The sequence below is a fragment of the Portunus trituberculatus genome, chromosome 47 (assembly GCF_017591435.1).
Source record: "Portunus trituberculatus isolate SZX2019 chromosome 47, ASM1759143v1, whole genome shotgun sequence".
Classification (NCBI taxonomy): domain Eukaryota; kingdom Metazoa; phylum Arthropoda; class Malacostraca; order Decapoda; family Portunidae; genus Portunus; species Portunus trituberculatus.
In genome coordinates, this window is record NC_059301.1 from 29368612 (window position 1) to 29387488 (window position 18877).

The 18877-nt window shown below is 41.8% G+C and overlaps 1 protein-coding gene across 2 annotated transcripts in view; it reads left to right on the forward strand.

Annotated features, from left to right (window-relative positions):
* Positions 1–6558, forward strand: part of LOC123520841 (putative neural-cadherin 2) — a 225426-nt gene extending 218868 nt beyond the window's left edge. For both annotated transcript variants that reach the window (XM_045283477.1, XM_045283478.1), the window contains exons 27-33: positions 1410–1600; positions 1939–2128; positions 2318–2460; positions 2840–2935; positions 3648–3836; positions 4070–4231; positions 4711–6558. In XM_045283477.1, the coding sequence (XP_045139412.1) occupies positions 1410–1600; positions 1939–2128; positions 2318–2460; positions 2840–2935; positions 3648–3836; positions 4070–4231; positions 4711–5567 (1828 nt within the window). In that variant the 3' untranslated portion in view covers positions 5568–6558. The remainder of the gene's footprint in view (positions 1–1409; positions 1601–1938; positions 2129–2317; positions 2461–2839; positions 2936–3647; positions 3837–4069; positions 4232–4710) is intronic.
* Positions 6559–18877: the final 12319 nt, after the last annotated feature.

Sequence of the window (18877 nt, forward strand, 5' to 3'; positions counted from 1 at the left end):
CAGTTTGAAAAAATATATATATATAGATTCGTTTCTCTTTAACTCTGATGTAAACTCTGAAGTACTTGAAAACATTATTAGTTTTGTATTTATGGAGCGATACATATCGTAAACTAGATGAATAGAGAGGAAGTATCACTTAGAAGAAAAAAAATACTGTAAAAGCAGCTAATTTTCTCCGTGTAGGAAGAAGAAAGAAAAGAGTAATTTCACAGAGAAAGACGATAACTTTATATTACTGCCACCCCCTTGACTCCCACTCACACCACTGGAGGCCCACCCAAACACAAACAACCGAATACAACGTGTAACCCCGTAACGAGTATACTGCGAATTAAATGCAACAACCGTAAGTATTAGTATCTGTCTCTCAAATAATACATGATTTGGACGAGTTCATTAAAATGATTTTAATGGTAAACCAGCGAATTCTGCACTTTTACCTTTTATGAGTAACTTAAGACTAACACACCTTCACTAGCTGTGAGCCACAGTGAGACCGTTCCCACCACTACCTATTAATTCTCGAGTCTGTACCTGATCGCTTCACGTCCAGTACAGAAACGGGAATTTAAATAATCATCAATATAACGGTATAGTAACCACATTGATATTTTTTTTTCTAAGATTGTTTTTTGCTAATGTATGGACATTGATGATAATAGTACGTCTTTAGATTCATTATCACCAAAATTTCAAATTCTCAATACAAGAATATTTTTGGATTGTTTGTGATGTCCTAGTGGCGCCCCGTTCCGACCCCTTTTTCCTTACCGCCCCCCTAGATCCTTCCAACTCCCACAGAGGACGGGAGGCGCTACCACCCATATTTTGGGAAAACCTGCCTTAAAGGTATTCTGGTCTTTGAAGAGCCGGATGGGGGAAAAAATACGGCAGACTGCTTCAGAGTTTACCAGTGAAGAAAAAGAAACAGATGAAGTCTTAATTACCTACTTTGCAATTAACTTGTTTACTTAATCAAATGTTCATTAATTACATTAATTCTAATAAGTAACATGTTCATCTTCCTGATTCTCTATTTGAGTAACTGAAATCAAACAGACTTAATGAATAACAATCAGTTAGGAAATGGTACTCCTCGTTTCTCTCTCTCTCTCTCTCTCTCTCTCTCTCTCTCTCTCTCTCTCTCTCTCTCTCTCTCTCTCTCTCTCTCTCTCTCTCTCTCTCTCTCTCTCTCTCTCTCTCTCTCTCTCTCTCTCTCTCTCTCTCTCTCTCTCTCTCTCTCTCTCTCTCTCTCTCTCTCTCTCTCTCTCTCTCTCTCTCTCTCTCTCTCTCTCTCTCTCTCTCTCTGTGTGTGTGTGTGTGTGTGTGTGTGTGTGTGTGTGTGTGTGTGTGGAATTAAGTTCTCCGGGTGTTTGTGAAGGATCCTGACTGTTGTGTAACCCTAGACAAGGCGAGTGGGCGGAGCTCCATGTGGATGAAGGAGATGGTCCACTGTACAATGCTACGTCCACCCCAGCCGTGACCCAGGGTTGGTCCACTTCCCTGTTGGTGGACAGGCAGGAAGGGGTTCACGTGGGTGGGTCTCCGGAGTACGTTGGCGTCAGTCTTTACATCGTTCATCATGATTTTCACGATGGTGAGGAAATGCGCCGTAAATTGCTCTGAAACTTTAGTAAGAGTGGCAAGGTAGTTTTGTTGCAGTAACTATGGTTTTCACTTTCATTTTCTTTTGGTTAACCTTTTGGTTGATATGGGCCTTCTTCTCCTCAAACAGAACAAATTCGTCTGGTTGGAGTTTTGAGTATTATTCTGAGAGATGACACTTACAGCAAAAGAATAACAAAGCTCTTAAAACATTGTACCCCTTCTCTGATAGCAAATGTTTCTCTCTCTCTCTCTCTCTCTCTCTCTCTCTCTCTCTCTCTCTCTCTCTCTCTCTCTCTCTCCTACTCATTAGTCACTTCTCTGACGCAGGTTGCTTAGACGATCTAAGGGTGTCTGGGCTCCAACTTCCTCTGCCTCCTCTTCTCAACACCTCTTCCCTGGCTCAAGCAACAATGTTTACCAATGTCTCAGCGGGATGCAGCGCTCCCTCGGCTTGCGCCAACGTAACTTGTGAAGAACCTTTCTCGTGTATCGACATCTGGTGGAAATATGAATGCGGGTAAAATAAACTTAAATCACTGTCACTTGATTTTTTCCTCTTGTTATATGTTATACGACAGCAATTTTTTTTTCTGAAATAGGTAACTTTATTGTATGTGTTTACCCGTATTATATGAGTTTGTTTATCGTATTTCTCACAACCAGTGGTGAAAACTTCACGAATGCTCCCGTGCTCTACTCCCAACAGGTGTCCGGTGGGATCGCAGTTTTCTCACGGGGGAGGCTCTTGCCAGGACCTGGATGAGTGCGAGTGGTTGCCCTGCCTGAATGGCGGTACGTGTGTCAACCGAGAGCCAGGCTACTCCTGCCACTGCGCGGCTTCCTACGGCGGTGAGTTCTGGGTGGCGATACCTGCCAGATTCTCTTTCTAATTTGAATTTTGTTTGTGTGTGAAAATAAGAAAAAACGTTTGTATTGCAGGAAATAATGAAGTGATAGTAGCATTTGTTTATAATAAAGCAAATTATTTATTCATCTCACCTTTCACTATAGATAATTCAGCCATTGTAAAATAAATCACTACATTAATAATAACAATACTTAAATTTATCTTTTGTATAAGTACTAGCTAACATAAATTAGTAGACAAGCCAATGAAAAATTGAATAGTTGAATCATTTGAAAATATATGTTAGCGCCCAAGATGCAATAATTTAATTTCTTAAAAATCTAATTACTTTCCAAAACATTCTTTTCCTTTCATTTGCAGGCGAACATTGTGAGACTGAGAGGAAAGACGCAGCAGTGGTGGCGTTCCCCGTCACGACCCTGGTGGTGGTTGTGGTGTGGACCTTCCTCCTACTGGGTCAGCACACACACACACACACACACACACACACACACACACACACACACACGGCCCGGTAGCTCAGTGGTTAGAGCGCTGGCTTTACAAGCCAGATGACCGTGGTTCGATTCCCCGGCCGGGTGGAGATATTTGGGTGTGTCTCCTTTCACGTGTAGCTCCTGTTCACCTAGCAGTGAGTAGGTACGGGATGTAAATCGAGGAGTTGTGACCTTGTTGTCCCGGTGTGTGGTGTGTGCCTGGTCTCAGGCCTATCCGAAGATCGGAAATAATGAGCTCTGAGCTCGTACCGTAGGGTAACGTCTGGCTGTCTCGTCAGAGACTGCAGCAGATCAAACAGTGAACACACACACACACACACTCACAAAACGTTAGTTTTTTTACGCTCCTTGTGTGTTTTAATGGCAACTACTCTATGAGTTCTGTAATATTTCGAATTAAACATATCTATCTATCTATCTATATATATATATATATATATATATATATATATATATATATATATATATATATATATATATATATATATATATATATATATATATATATCGCTTCCTAGGGTGATACCCGTGGAAGTTAATATTCTATTTATATGTAAGTTCATGAATATGCAAGCACTTTTTGTTGACTCTTGGCAGTTTGGGATGAGTTTCTTTTCTTATAAATTAAATTTTCATATAATTATGTCGTTTCCTTCCATATGGAGTTACAGCAGTGGTAGTGGCAGTGTGCGTGTGTCGCCTGAGACGACAGCACCAGGGCAGCAGTAGTGGTGGGAGCGGTGTAGTCACCCCAGGCGGGCAAGTGTCTGTGACGAATGCGCCAGCAGAGCAAGTGGAACTGACGGTAACTACAGAATCCGCACGCCCATCCCCACACCCACTGCGAACTAAAGTGACTGGTAAGATTTGACACCAAAGAGTTACTGCAAAGGGTTACAAAGGAGAATAAACAGCAATAAACTCTCAGGTCGTTGCTAAGTTGCTTGATTTTATTACTCTACATTTATCAACAGAGGGCTTCACGAAAGCTTTGTAGAATTGTTGTTTATAACATATCTATAAAATACAGCATTGAACATGATTATTCTGCCAAAAACTTTGTAGTGAGCTGTTTCTTTTTTTTTTCACGCAGAGGAGGTTGACATCCTTAGGAAGAGTGTGGCGGCACCGCACAGTGAAGGTCAACCTGGTGCAGGATGTGGCTGCCCGCCCCTCCCCACCCTGGATGATCTTCGCAACTATGCTTACGAAGGTGACGGTAGCTCTCCGGACTCCCTTTCCTCATGTTGCTCCGGTGAGTGAATATCTGCAACTGTATTGCCCCGGAATTCATAATTCATTGAACTAAAGATAAATAAAACTAAAGTAACCTAATACTCCCTCTATTGAAACTGTTAATTTTTAATTGGGTGCAGGAAGAGTGAAATGAAAACAAACAGAAGAGTGAAAATATTGGTTACGCGTGCATTGCAGACCTGGTTAGTATTTAATAGTAATGTAGTCTGTCAAGTGCGTTACTGACTGATGTATGTGGTACATAACATTTCTGTACTAAATGAAAAACTAAGGCAAATCATGTTCTTGAAAGACATTTTTATCATACTTATAATACAATGTTCAGTAAGATGTATACAATCCATAACTGATAACTTCACATATTTTACTAATCATGGTAACTTGAAAAGAATTTACCATGATATACAATATGACCATCAGCCCCAGTTATGTAATTTTAATTTCAAATTTATATATTTGATTCCTGTTTAATTTTAGGTGGACATTTCGGAGGAGAGATTCGATTTATAGGAGGATTCCAGGAAGTTTCAAACTTACTAAGTTGTCTGAGTGCACCGGAGACTGCAGATCCCTCGGCACAAGGAGGCGCGACTCGGGGTTCTGCTGCGGACGTCAGTAACTCTAAACACTCTTCCAGCCACACGCTTCTCCACGTTCTCCAGTCGAGTCTCAAAGCTGAAGAAGGTATAGTCGACCAGACAAAGAATAATGGTGTCAGAATCGGAAAAACAGAAAATAAAAGTAATGGTTTTGATAGAAATATAGTGAAGCTCTCCAGTGTGGGGCATTACTCCCCGTCGGTGTTAGGAGGCTCTCCATTCTGCACTTCCATCATACAGACAGGAAAATATGAGTCTCTGAGGGGAAAAAAGGAAGTGTTTCATCAGTCACTGAAGAGAAAGAAGTCTGACATTAAAGTGACGTGTGTGTGCACTGACACCATCGATGCCCCCACTGACTTTAGTTGGCAGGGAAAATCTTTGGACCAAGTGGCACGGGAACAGTCGCCTAACTGTCATTTCCACTCCTTGTGTAGAACCTGTATCATACTGAGTGCTACATATCCATCCAGTGTGCAAGGAATATGTCGACACAGCCAGTCGACTTCCAATTTGTTCTCCGTTCTTACCGCCGCGACACAAGCTGGCGGCGAGCAGATGCGCACGGGGCGGTGCAGCAGTGCTGGCAGCGTCGTGCGTTGTGCTCATTCTCTTAATATAGAGGGAAATAAATACAGCATAAAACCATATTGTCGAGAATGTTCAGTGAAACTACGGGGTCTGCATAAGGAGAGGACTGCGGACCTCAATATTTTCCAGAGCAACGACACATAGGGGCTAACCTATTACAGGAGATGACTATAAGTAATGTATGCTGATGTCTCATACCAATAAACATATACTTTTGAGTATTTTGAGCATCGTGGATGATTAATTTTGTAGTTTTATAATCAAGAGAGTATTTAATACTGCCTCGTGAAATTTTGTAAAGATTGTGGAAAATTTTCATAAGGAAGGATCTTTTAGTATTTTGTAATATGTGTGTGAGTGTGTGTGTGTGTGTGTGTGTGTGTGTGTGTGTGTGTGTGTGTGTGTGTGTGTGTGTGTGTGTGTGTGTGTGTGTTAATACATGTATATTCGCAAGGGAATTACTGTGTTTCAAGAACAATACAGGTGTTTTAGAGTCCTGTACCAAATATTATATAGATATTATGATTGAACCATAATCGGTCTGGGTGAGATGGTCTCAATTCCTGATGCAGAAGCAATGGTTTTCTTTATTTTTCGTCACGAGGTCATATGGCTGAAAGTGAGGCAGCACTAATAAGCTTCATCCGTATTCCTTCTTTACTTTTGCTTGACCGGTTCAGTTGTTGTGAATGTAGTCTGTTCATGGTGGGGAGAACTGACACATTTAGTAAATACATCAGCCAAAAAGACCACGTTCCTTCAGGACAAAGGCGTCAATTATTGTAGTTGCCATGATCAGGAAGTTAATGATGCGGGTCCCACCTCGGTCACTCTTGACTCTTGACTCTTGAATTATGAAAGGAATACTAATGATAAATCTGTATGTTTTATTTTTTTCTTTTATAAAAGTAACACAAATAAGCTTTAACTGTGATTTAAAATGACATCTGCACTTGCTTGAATGTTGTGAAAGGCAATTACAAAATGCCTTATACATATGTAGGTGTTGAATTATTACAACCTTGTCTCTGAGTTGAGCAATTACTAGTGTTATGCCACGTTAGGCTTTGAAGTCAATACTTTATCAGTCTATTTGTGTATCATCAAGAACATTATTAAAGGATGCTTTCGAGTATTGCGTACATTAATTATCATATCCTCAAGGTCATTTGTTAGTCAACAATGACAAGCATTAATTAATGATGATATTATGTGAAGTCTCTGGTAGTTAAGTTTGATTTCCTACCTTTACTTACATTGAGGTCAGAAAAAAAATTAGGAAACGCTTTCTCGAGAGATTTAAATTCAGAGAAAGGCAAAGAAAAGCTAATTCTTATGCATCTATCTTCCTTTTTTAACTGCACTTTCGAAAGTTTTGCCCTCCTTTCTAAACTTTTTTTCTGGTTCGGGCGAGTTTAAACACATTCTTCTTCAAAAATTAATATTCGTTCCCATTGTCCTGTGGTGTAGTTTTTTCTCTTTTTTAATGTAGGGAAGAGGGCCAGCTAAGGGAAAAAAAAAAAAGGAAAAGATAAAAAAAAGGGCCCACTTGAGTGCTGGCTTTCTACAAAGAGGAAAAGCTCCGGCCAAAATTAGGAAGCAAATGCCCTCTTAAAAGAAGACAAGTAGTAGAAAGTCGAAAATACAGATGCAGGGAGGGAGTTCCAGAGTTTACCAGTGAAAGGTATGAATGAATGAGAGTACTGGTTAACTCTTGCGTTAGAGAGGTGGGCAGAATAGGGATGAGAGAAAGAAGAAAGTCTTGTGCAGCGAGGCCGCGGGAGGAGAGGAGGCATGCAGTTAGCATGAAAATAGCGATAAAATATAGAAAGAGATGCAACATTTCGGCGGTGAGAAAGAGGCTGAAGACTATTAGTCAGAGGAGGGGAGTTGAGACGAAAAGCTTTTGATTCCAACATATCTAGTAAAACTGAGTGACTGGAACCCCCAAACATGCGAAGAGTACTCCATACAGGGACCGATAAGGCCCTTGTACAGAGTTAGCAGTTGAATGGGCGAGAAAAACGCCTGACTTCATACAAGCTGTTTTAACAAGAGATGAGATGTGAAGTTTCCAGTTAAGATTATGAATAAAGGACAGACCGAGCATATTCAGTGTGGAAGAGAGAGACAGTTCAGTGTCATTGAAGAAGAGGATAGTTGTCTGGAAGATTGTGTCGAGTTGATAGATGGAGGAATTGAGTTTTTAAGGCATTGAAAACTACTAGATTTTCTCTGCCCTAATCAGAAATCTTAGAAAGATCGGAAGTCAGGCCTTCTGTGGCGTCCCTGCGTGATCTGTTGACGTCCTGAAGGGTTGGTCGTCTCTTGAACGGATGAAAGATGTAGGGTGGCATCATCAGCGTAGGAGTGGATAGGGCAGAGAGAGAGAGAGAGAGAGAGAGATTTTTACTGGTACATCGTGCAAACGGCAGAATGGGTGAGTGAGACACCAAAAATTCCGTTGTCTAGTGCACAAATTGGCAATTTGTAGAATACCTGAGTCTTACCAGTAACATATTTTGGTGGTGATTATAACTATCAGTGATTCAATACCAATTTGATCAGTTTCAACTTTAATAAAGATTGCATATTGCTGTAGTAGATTATAATCTTTTGTTTATATTTACTTAAATTAAATCTCTCTCTCTCTCTCTCTCTCTCTCTCTCTCTTTAATTTACAAAAAAACCTATAACGTAGAGTGTTGCCTTACGAATATTTCCATCTGTAACATAAGAGTACACACACACACACACACACACACGCTCGGTAGCTCAGTGGTTAGAGCGCTGGCTTCACAAGCCAGAGGACCGGGGTTCGATTCCCCGGCCGGGTGGAGATATTTGGGTGTGTCTCCTTTCATGTGTAACCCCTGTTCACCTAGCAGTGAGTAGGTACGGGATGTAAATCGAGGAGTTGTGACCTTGTTGTCCCGGTGTGTGGTGTGTGCCTGGTCTAAAGACAACTCTCCATTTGTACATAAAATTACAGGCACTTACCACACACACCCTTCACTTAAAATTCCAAAAAAAAAAAAAAGGCGACTCCAAAACCAGCCTTGGAGTTCCTTTATGGGAAGGGAACCATAAATGTCCCAGGTCGGACTGCTCTCTCGGTGGAGACCTAAAATGTCTTGACACCTCCCTCAACTTATTCTTCATTAACTTCTGCAATATTCGCGGTCTTTAGATTTAATTTTCAACCTGTAGAACACTACCTCTCCTCTACTAAACCTCATCTTCTTTTCCTCACCAAAATACATCTGTATGAGGCAACTGACAGTAGCCCATTCTCTGTTCCCTCCTACTTTCTCTATCTTTATTTTCGTTCCAAAGTTGGATGTTGCGTTTATGTGCGCAGCAACTTAACTTGCTCTCGTGCCCACTCTCTTGAATCTTTCTAGCTTTCCACCATCTGTCTTCGACACAATAATCACTCTCTAACTAAATTGATCTGTACTGTCTATCTCTTCCCTAACTCCTCTGACTTTATTAAATCTTCTGACTATTTAACTTCCAAAGTGGAGCACATTCTATGCTTCTATCCTATCGCGGAGATCTCCATCGTTGGTGATTTCAATGTTCACAACCAGCTTTGGCTTTCCTCTACCTTCACTGACCATCATGGAGAAACTAGCCTTCAACTTTCCTATTCTTCATGACCTAGAGCAACTGGTGTAACACCCTCCTGACAGTCTCGAAGATAACCCCAACATTTTTTCATCTTTTTCTTACCTCTAATCCTTCTGCTTATGCTGTTACCATATCTTCTCCGTTGGGCTCCTCCAATCACAATCTCATTTCTGTATCTTGCCCTATTTATCCAAATCCTCCTCAGGCTCTGGCGTTTTGCCTCTGCCAGTTGGGGGGACCCGAGGAGTTATTATGTTGATTTTCCCTGGAATAATTACTGCTTCCGTGTCAGAGACCCATCTCTGTGTACTGAATGCATAACAGAGGTGATAGTGTCGGACATGGAGGGGGGAGGGGTACATTCCTCATTCTTTTTCGTAACCTAAACATTCTAAACATTGGATTTAACACAGCCTGTTCTCAAGCTATACATGACAGAGAGAGTGCCCACAAAAGGTACTTGAGCATTCCATCTCCTGAATCTAATGCACTTTATATTTCTGCCCGGAATCATGCCAAGTCTGTTCTTCAACTTGCCAAACACTCCTTCATAAATAAGAAATGCCAATATCTTTCAAACTCTAACTCCCCTCATAACTTCTGGAATCTGGACAAAACATCTCCAATAACTTTACCTTCTTCATTTTTCCCTCCTTAATTTCATTAGCCTCGGAAGGCTAATGGACCTAATGGGTTCCCTCCTATTGTTCTCAAAAAAGGTGTTTCCATGCTTGCACCTTGCTTGGCCAAACTCTTTTAACTATGTCTGTCGACTTTCACCTTTCCTTCTTGCTGGAAATTTGCCTACTTTCAGCCTGTTCCTAAAAAGGGTGACCTTTCTAATCCCTCAAACTACCGCCCTATAACTTAAAGATTTTGCTTGTCTATAGTCTTTTTTTAATCTATCCTGAATAGGAAGATTCTCAAACATATCACTTCACAATCTTCTATCTGATCGACATTATGTCAAGTCAAGGTCATTCTACTGGTGATCTTCTGGCCTTCCTTATTGATTCTTGGTCATCCTCATTTTGAGATTTCAGTGAAACTTTTGCTTTCGCGTTAGACATATCAAAGGCTTTTGATAGAGTCTGGCATAAAGCTTTGATTTCAAAACTTCCCCTTGTATGGTTTCTATCCTTCTCTTTGCAACTTTATCTCAGGTTCCCTTTCTGACCGTTCTATTGCAGCTGTGGTAGACGGTCACTGTTCTTTCCCTAAATATATGAACAGTGGTGTTCCACAGGGTTCTGTCCTGTCGCTCACTCTCTTTCTATTATTCATTAATGATCTTAACCAAACTTCTTACACTATCCACTCCTACGCTGATGATACCACCCTACATCTTTCCACGTCCTTTCAGAGACGACCAACCACAGAGAAAGTCAACATATCACACAAGGATGCCACTAAATGCCTGACTTCTGATCTTTCTAAGATTTCTGATTGGGGCAGAGAAAACTTAGTAGCTGTCAATGCCTCAAAAACTCAATTCCTCCATCTATCAACTCGACACAGCCTCCTTTCTTCCTCAATGACACTCAGTTGTCACCGTCTTCTACAATGAATATCCTAGGTCTGTCTTTTACTCATAATCTTAATTGGAAACTTCACATATCATCTCTTGCTAAAACAGCTTCTAGGAAGTTAGGCATTCTGAGGGGTCTCCACCAGTTTCTCTCTCCCCCTCCAACTGCTAACTCTGTACAAGGGCCTTATCCGTCCTTGTGGGGTGGGGAGGATCCATTCACAGTTTTATTAAATAAGGTGGAATCAAAAACTTTTCGTCTCATGAACCTCTGACTGTGTTCAGTCTTTGTCTCACCGCCGAAATATTGCATCTTTTTCTATCTTTTATCGCTATTTCCATGTTAACTACTCTACTGATCTTTCTAACTGCATACCTCTCCTCCTCCTGCGACCTTACTGCATAAGGCTTTCTTCTTCCTCTCATCCCTTTTCTATCCAACTCTCTAATGCAAGAGTTAATCAGTACTCTCAACCATTCATACCTTTCTCTGGTAAACTCTGAAACTCCCTGCCTGCTTTTGTATTTCCATCTTCCAACAACTTGACTTCTTTTAAGAGGGAGGTTTCAAGACATTTGTCCCTCTCTTTTGGCTAATTCCAAATAATCTTTTAGGGAACTTGCATTCAAGTGGGCATTCTTTTTTCTAAGTTTTGTTGCCCTTGGATAGTTTCCCTCTTGAATATATATATATATATATATATATATATATATATATATATATATATATATATATATATATATATATATATATATATATATATATATATATATATATATATATATATAAGAACGATTTGGGGCTTAACTTTAATTAAGAAATTTTTGCGGTTTAATGTGTCGGATTTAAGCATCGAATACATTTTGAACCTGGATTAAAGCAGATCGCTGCAGACAAATGGGAGACACGACAGGGAGAGCTGTGTGTGAATGGCTGCCGCGCCACGTCCAGAGCGGAGAGCTTGGCTGTCTGCCTAGTCTTTTCTTGCGTGACAGGTATGTTTGTGCTGCGTGCTTCCCTCCTCTCAACTTTTTCTCCTCACTCTACTCCCATTCCTCTGCTGCCCTGTATCCGGTACCTTTCGTTCCGCGCACCCCCTGATGCCTTGCCCTCTCGCATCTGCCGCGTTGACCTATATCTACAATGAAGTGGTATCACGATTTTTGGCTAGTGTGACGCTTCGCATCATATGCTTTACTTATTTCTTTCATTCAGCACATACTTACTCTTCCTTGCTGATAGCGTAAAAGAAGCCTTTCCATCACGTCGTCTGGCTGTTGCCCATCATTCAGCGTTACATTTACGCAAACACTCGAATTCACGGCTTTGCTGAATAAAATCAATTAGTTATTAGTTGAATAAAGAAAAAAGGAAAAAAGTTCTTATTTACTTTGCAAATGCGTGATGTGAGCGATACCTCTGCTGTTGACATAGTTACGACAGAATAAACCAGAATAATAATATTTAACTTGATTATGAATTGGATAATGAGCATATTCATACCTCACACTATCTACTTAATATCTACATTCGGTAAATATTACTTACCAAACTAAGAGACCCTGTGTAGGGGACATTAAGGCCGGCCGTCAAATAAAACCACAGGAAGCGTGTTGGGCATAAACTACTTCAGCACTGAATGCTAGTTTTACTGCTTGGTTACGAGATGCTATTGGTAAGATTATCCTACATTCACACGACATACAAATTCACATCAACACAGGACATAATCACCGCACATCCACATCCACACAGCACCTTTATATCATACAGCAAGTCCGGTTGATGTTTACAATCGGTCATTGATACTCACTGTACTTCACGTTTAAGTAGCTTTTTTTTTCACGTGTTCGTCTATTGTTGACTAGTAGTGATGTTTTTAAAAATCAACACCGTCCCAGAAACAGATCCTGTGAGCAGTTTTCTTTAGTCTTCCTCCCCATCTTCTTGTTGCTGTTTACATTAGTAGGGCATTGTGGGAGTTTGTGCTGTCTATAAATCGCGTGTCACGGACGTCTGATGAGAGCCCGCCATGCCGATAGTTATTTTAATAACGTATCAATCACGGACGTTTAACTATAGGACGGGGGCGCATTCCCTTGGCTAGGTTATGATGTTGGGTTTCGCTAGTACCTCATGGGTTTTCGTTAAATGTAACGGATACAGTCACAAATGTAGCAAATCGTTGGCAAATATTTTGCCAAAAATTATATTTCTGTGGTCAATATTTTGTTAGAAAATTGTATTTTTCCCTTAGACTTTTTGAATTGCAAAATGAAAATATCTATTTTAGCTTTCACCACCCGAAAACCCAGTTTTCCCTCATGATCTCCAAGCTTGTTGTTCTTGGGGAACGGATAATGATAGGAAGGAAGGACTTCTTGTAAATATTTGCCACAAGTTTACACCAACACAGTAAGTCTACACTCACATAGCAAGCTAACACCAGCACTCGCATTGCACACTACATACTCACATTGCATCCTCATCTATACTGCACATCAACTTTCAGAAGAAACCTGTGTTGAAGTAAGCTTCTGATCGGACTCCATAATAATCTTCATTCTTCATTTGAGTACTCGTGATGACAAGAACGATTAACAGCGTATAAATATTTACTGAATTACGAGAGTATACTTACTTTTGAGTCAGGAAACACTAAGGTGACTGACTGTAGGACACCATGCATGGGCTCTGTACTGAAGCGAGTGGCCGCGTCCTGTCCAAAGTTATGTTACGCTGGTGTCATGGAGACATCGCTTATTACATCCCTACATCTAATATGTTTACATAATATAAGAGGCTGAGTAAGCCAATCTAGTAACAAAGAATTTGCCAACAGTTTGATATACGCTTAGAGTAAAATTACTGATATAAGGTTCTAAATTATTTAAGAATGTATTAGCCTATCTACATGTTTCTCGCAAAATATCACCTGTTGTGGAACACCACTGATAAACAACTACACGTTCAAGTTAATGCCCAGCTACCTTCATGACTGGCCCGTAGAAATGTCAATTGCCTCTCCATATTGTATTCGTTGGTCATCCTCGATAGATGTTGGTGAGGAATACCCAAAATATACGAACTATGTCCGCTAATTTGTTCATATGTCACTGGTATCAGCATTCACAAAGCTTCCCTCATAAAGTAAGTATCCATGGTCTGTTTTGTCTACACAAACTCGTTATGGACACTGAGGTTCTGTTTGTCGCTATTGTTTTTATTATGTTTGTATTTCTGTATGAATAACTGTACACACACTATTAGTGCCTCGCTCACATATACACCTTACGCCTTCCTCACCTGTTAATAAGGTACTCACACTGCCTTCATTTACTTTAGTTAGAAGAAAGAAAAATAATCCACATAATCACAGCAGGAAATGGAGGAATGGTTCACGTGTGTGTGTGTGTGTGTGTGTGTCCAAGCTGTGCCTTTCACTCTGCCTTTCATCTCCGTCATCCAGCCAGTGTTTTTACCTCTCAACATTATATTTTCCTAATTTCTCTTTTCTCTGTTACTCCTTCTTACTTACACCCCCACTCCATCCTCTCTCTCTCTCTCTCTCTCTCTCTCTCTCTCTCTCTCTCTCTCTCTCTCTCTCTCTCTCTCTCTATATATATATATATATATATATATATATATATATATATATATATATATATATATATATATTGATTGATTAATACATTTATTGTTGCTTTAAAAAGGAAGGTGGACCTTGTCACCCACCCTCTGGACATAGACTAAGGGTAGTATAACAAAACATATAAAAATAGAGAACATAGAAAAAAAAATAAATGTTGCACACCTTATTACGTGACTACCCTATAATCTGTGAGCAAACTTGGGGTATTCCTTGAGAATATCCCGTATATTGGCAGTCTAGAAAATGAATAATGAGGATATCCTTGTGGTTTAGATTTAGCAATGAGTGGACATTCCATGAAATAATAATGCGAAGTGTGTCCCCTTGGTGCAGCACACAGCACACAGCATACACCAGAAGTACTAACTCCCCCAAAATATTTATATACTCTAATCTTAGCCGCACTGCCACCATGTTGTGTAAAGCACTATATCTCCCATTGGTGTAAGGACAGCTCTAGGAGACATGTGCATGGTGAAGGCTGCTGCCACTGTCTCTATGGCAACACAAATCCAACTGATCAGTAATAATACTGTGTACTTAATGGTGCTCTTAACATAGCTCAGAGTGTATACTCAGTGTGCCCGTCTTAAAAGGCACACTGAGCAAGGTGGTCTGCCTTTTTGTTAACCTGGATAGCCACATGTGAGGGTATCTGAGTGAAATGGACCTTGACACCAGCACCTACTATAGGTGTGGATGAGTTCAAGGCAGTTATTAACTAAATCACAGTCCATATTATTATTAAAGGTTTATTGAGCATCACTACAAAAAGTACACATACGTAAATATATATATATATATATATATATATATATATATATATATATATATATATATATATATATATATATATATATATATTGGTAAGAGGCCATTGTTTATGCATATTTTGTTGAAGTCTACTGTCAAAATAGAGAATGGACTTTGGACATCTCTCATACTTAAACGAGGAACAGCGTTTTCTCGCAAGGAAAAGAGAAAAAACAAACTACAAAATAAACAATGCAGTTATCGCTGTAGACTTCAACAATATATATATATATATATATATATATATATATATATATATATATATATATATATATAATTACGTAAATACTTATATACAAATACTCAAAGCGGGCATCAGCCCGCCGTTAGCGTGGCGAGATGAGCTGTTCGCCATCCTCTGCGCTTCTGCAGCTGTTGCGGGCAGTTATAAATTAGTGAGGCGGAGGTGCCGCCCTTAGCACTCGCAGTATCACATCAGTGAACGTGTGGTGGACGAAGAAGGCAGCCCTCGTTGTTAGTGAGAAGGCTGGGAACCGGGAGGGTAGCGTCCACCAGTCAGGATAGGAGGTAGTGATGCAGAGGTTGGCGGTTGTACCTTCCGCAGTGGGCGCTCTCGCAAAGCACTAACTACAGAAAATCTATCAGTGAAGGACAGTGAGTGAGTGAGGGAGAGTTGAGGAGTCAGGTCAGTGCGATCAAAAAAAAGGTGTGGGCATCTGGAGAGAGACAGAGCACAAAGGCGGGAATCCCAATGGGGCATGAGTCACCGATGCTATGGCCAGGAAAATCGCCTGCCTGGCGATCTTGGAATCGGTGCGCACGGTGTGGCTGGCATGTGTCCCAAAGTTTCCAATCCGGTATGAACACTCTTATTGGAAATACAATGAGGTCATCTTAATCAGCGTTCCCAGATTTTTGTGCCCAAATTATCGTACACAACCGTCAAAAATTATCGTATTTTGAGCTAGATTATCGTTCACCAACATTCTTCTGTTTACTTTTATGCGTCATTTCTACAAACTGTTACGAACCGCCGCCCATACCGCAGCAGCGACACCCACCTCAGCAACCACGGGGCAAGGCAGGGCACCCAAGGTCCCTACTTCAGCTTCCAACGCCGCAACCGTAGCTCACTTTCAGCAGCATTCAGGACGGGAGCGGCACAGGGATAACGTTGACGAGGGTCCGTGGCTAGCGAGGAAGCGAGGCACACAACTCACAAGACTCAGGGAGACTGACTCAAACAGGCAGGACTGGCAGGAAACACTTGGTACAGCTTCTTACGTTTACATGGGTAACAACACAGTACAAACAGGCAATACAGGGTATTACACAGGGCGAATGCGGAGACGAAGAACGATAGCGGGGAACAGAGCGGGGGCAGAGACAGCTCGCGGGGCTTAAATACAGACGCCCCACCCCCCTTGCAATACTGCCACTGGCTCGCTTCTGAGCCAATCACCGCTGCTTTATCCACCTGCATGGCCATCACTTCAGGTCCCCACTTCTTTTCTCTCTCAAAAATACCACCTCACTCCATCTTCACTACTTATCACTACTAGCCCCACCCCTGCGCCGCCGCAACAATACTATAGTGCTTTCTTTATCCACGGCACTGCGTTTATCTGTCATTCTCTTTGCTGTGAAATGTGACACGTTAAATAACGGCAGCTCATCCAAAGATCACTATGAAGACTTCAGGTTTCCCCCATACCCCACCTATCCCAATCTTCCAAAAATACAGGAACCTCTCACCCAAGTCCACCAAAGCTGGAAAACACTATTATCTCATATGTATGTATGATTTACCATTTAAATCTTCGTGGCACAATATGCCACGAGTATTGTGATTCTATTAAGGTCACATATATGGTAAACAACCTCGAAACATGGACATAAGACTGAAAATAAGGAGCGTAACTCGGGCGTTCCCATGTATTTTCAATGGGCGGTCGGCAATGTTTTGGGTGTAAGGGGGGTAGGGGCAGCAGCTAACCAATAGCACGCTGGCTTCACTTTCGTGACGTCACGCCGCCTCCTTATAATCTAACAGACAGACAGACAGACGGACACACACACACACACACACACACACACACACAGACACACACACAGACACACACACACACACACACAAGCCAGAGGACCGGGGTTCGATTCCCCGGCCGGGTGGAGATATTTGGGTGTGTCTCCTTTCACGTGTAGCCCCTGTTCACCTAGCAGTGAGTAGGTACGGGATGTAAATCGAGGAGTTGTGACCTTGTTGTCCCGGTGTGTGGTGTGTGCCTGGTCTCAGGCCTATCCGAAGATCGGAAACAATGAGCTCTGAGCTCGTTCCGTAGGGTAACGTCTGGCTGTCTCGTCAGAGACTGCAGCGGATCAAATAGTGAATTACACACCCACCCACACACACACACACACACACACAGACAGACAGACAGATAGACACACACAGACAGACAGACAGACAGACAGTGGTGGTGGTGGTGGTGGCTGAATTGAAGTAAAGCGGTGAGTGACAGTGGTCGTATGAAGGAGGAGGAGGGGGATGGGAGAGGAAGAGGAGGAGGTCTCTCTCTCTCTCTCTCTCTCTCTCTCTCTCTCTCTCACACACACACACACACACACAGCTAAGGGCGGCTTCAACAGCTCCACACCCACTGCCGCCCACACCTGTCCCGCCCATGCATGCTCACGCCCAGGCTTCCCCACTCAGCCCATACGCCTCCGTAGCCGCCCTCACTTATATAATGAAGTGACTCAAGACACACAGATCCACGTGTTCCGGAGAAAACTGACGTCTGGCAGGCGAGGAGAGAGAGAGAGAGAGAGAGAGAGAGAGAGAGAGAGAGAGAGAGAGAGAGAGGAGGGGTGGGAGAGGGATATAAGAGTGTTTACTAGAAGTGTCAGTTGGCGGCGTGTAACTGTTACAAAGACTGTCTCCATCTTGTTGTGGTGATTGATGCACTATATAAAGCAGAGTTCAGTGTAATTATCTTCCAGCAGTACACCTCGCCATACCCTCTTGTGTTTCTTGTTAAAGCATGCACCAATTATAATGCTATAAAGTGCTTATACATTATTTCAAAGTGTGGTGCGCACGAGACGAGACGAGAGAGGAGACGAGACGAGACGAGAGAGGACACGAGACGAGACGAGAGGACACGAGACGAGACGAGACGAGAGAAGATACGAGACGAGACGAGACGAGAGAAGACACGAGACGAGACGAGACAAGATTAGAGAAAGAGGATATGAGACGAGACAAGACGAGAGAGAGGAGACGAGAGGAAGCAAGACGAGAGAGAGAGACGAGAGGAGACAAGACGAGAGAGAGGAGATGAGAGGAGACAAGACGAGAGAGGATGGATTGATCAATTTTAATTTTGGCGCCGCAACAGCGGAGGTCATAAGGCGCCGCTACGATACATGAACGTTTATGGAAAAACTAACTAAAAGTAATTAAAAACAATACCATTAAAAGTAACTAAGAATATCAGAAATACAATAAAAATAAACAAAACATTAAAATACATATATTAAAACGCAATAAAATTCACAATTTTGGGAGAAGGCCAGCTTCTTCTAAGTATTTAAAAACGTTATAGCCAGCGGACAGACATGTTGGTCCAAGGACCTTTGAGAGATAATAGACACCGCTCTCTCTACCGCGACACCGGTAGAGGTAGCGGTGTCTGAAGTCAGTCAAACTAGGGCACTCGACCAGCAGGGGCCGCACCGTAAGTGGCGCCAGGCAGTCACCACAGTAGGGTTGACGGTCCCTGGTCAACAAGACGAGACACAGCGAGGAGACCAGACCAGACCAGACCAGACGAGACGAGACGAGAGAGAGAGAGAGACGAGAC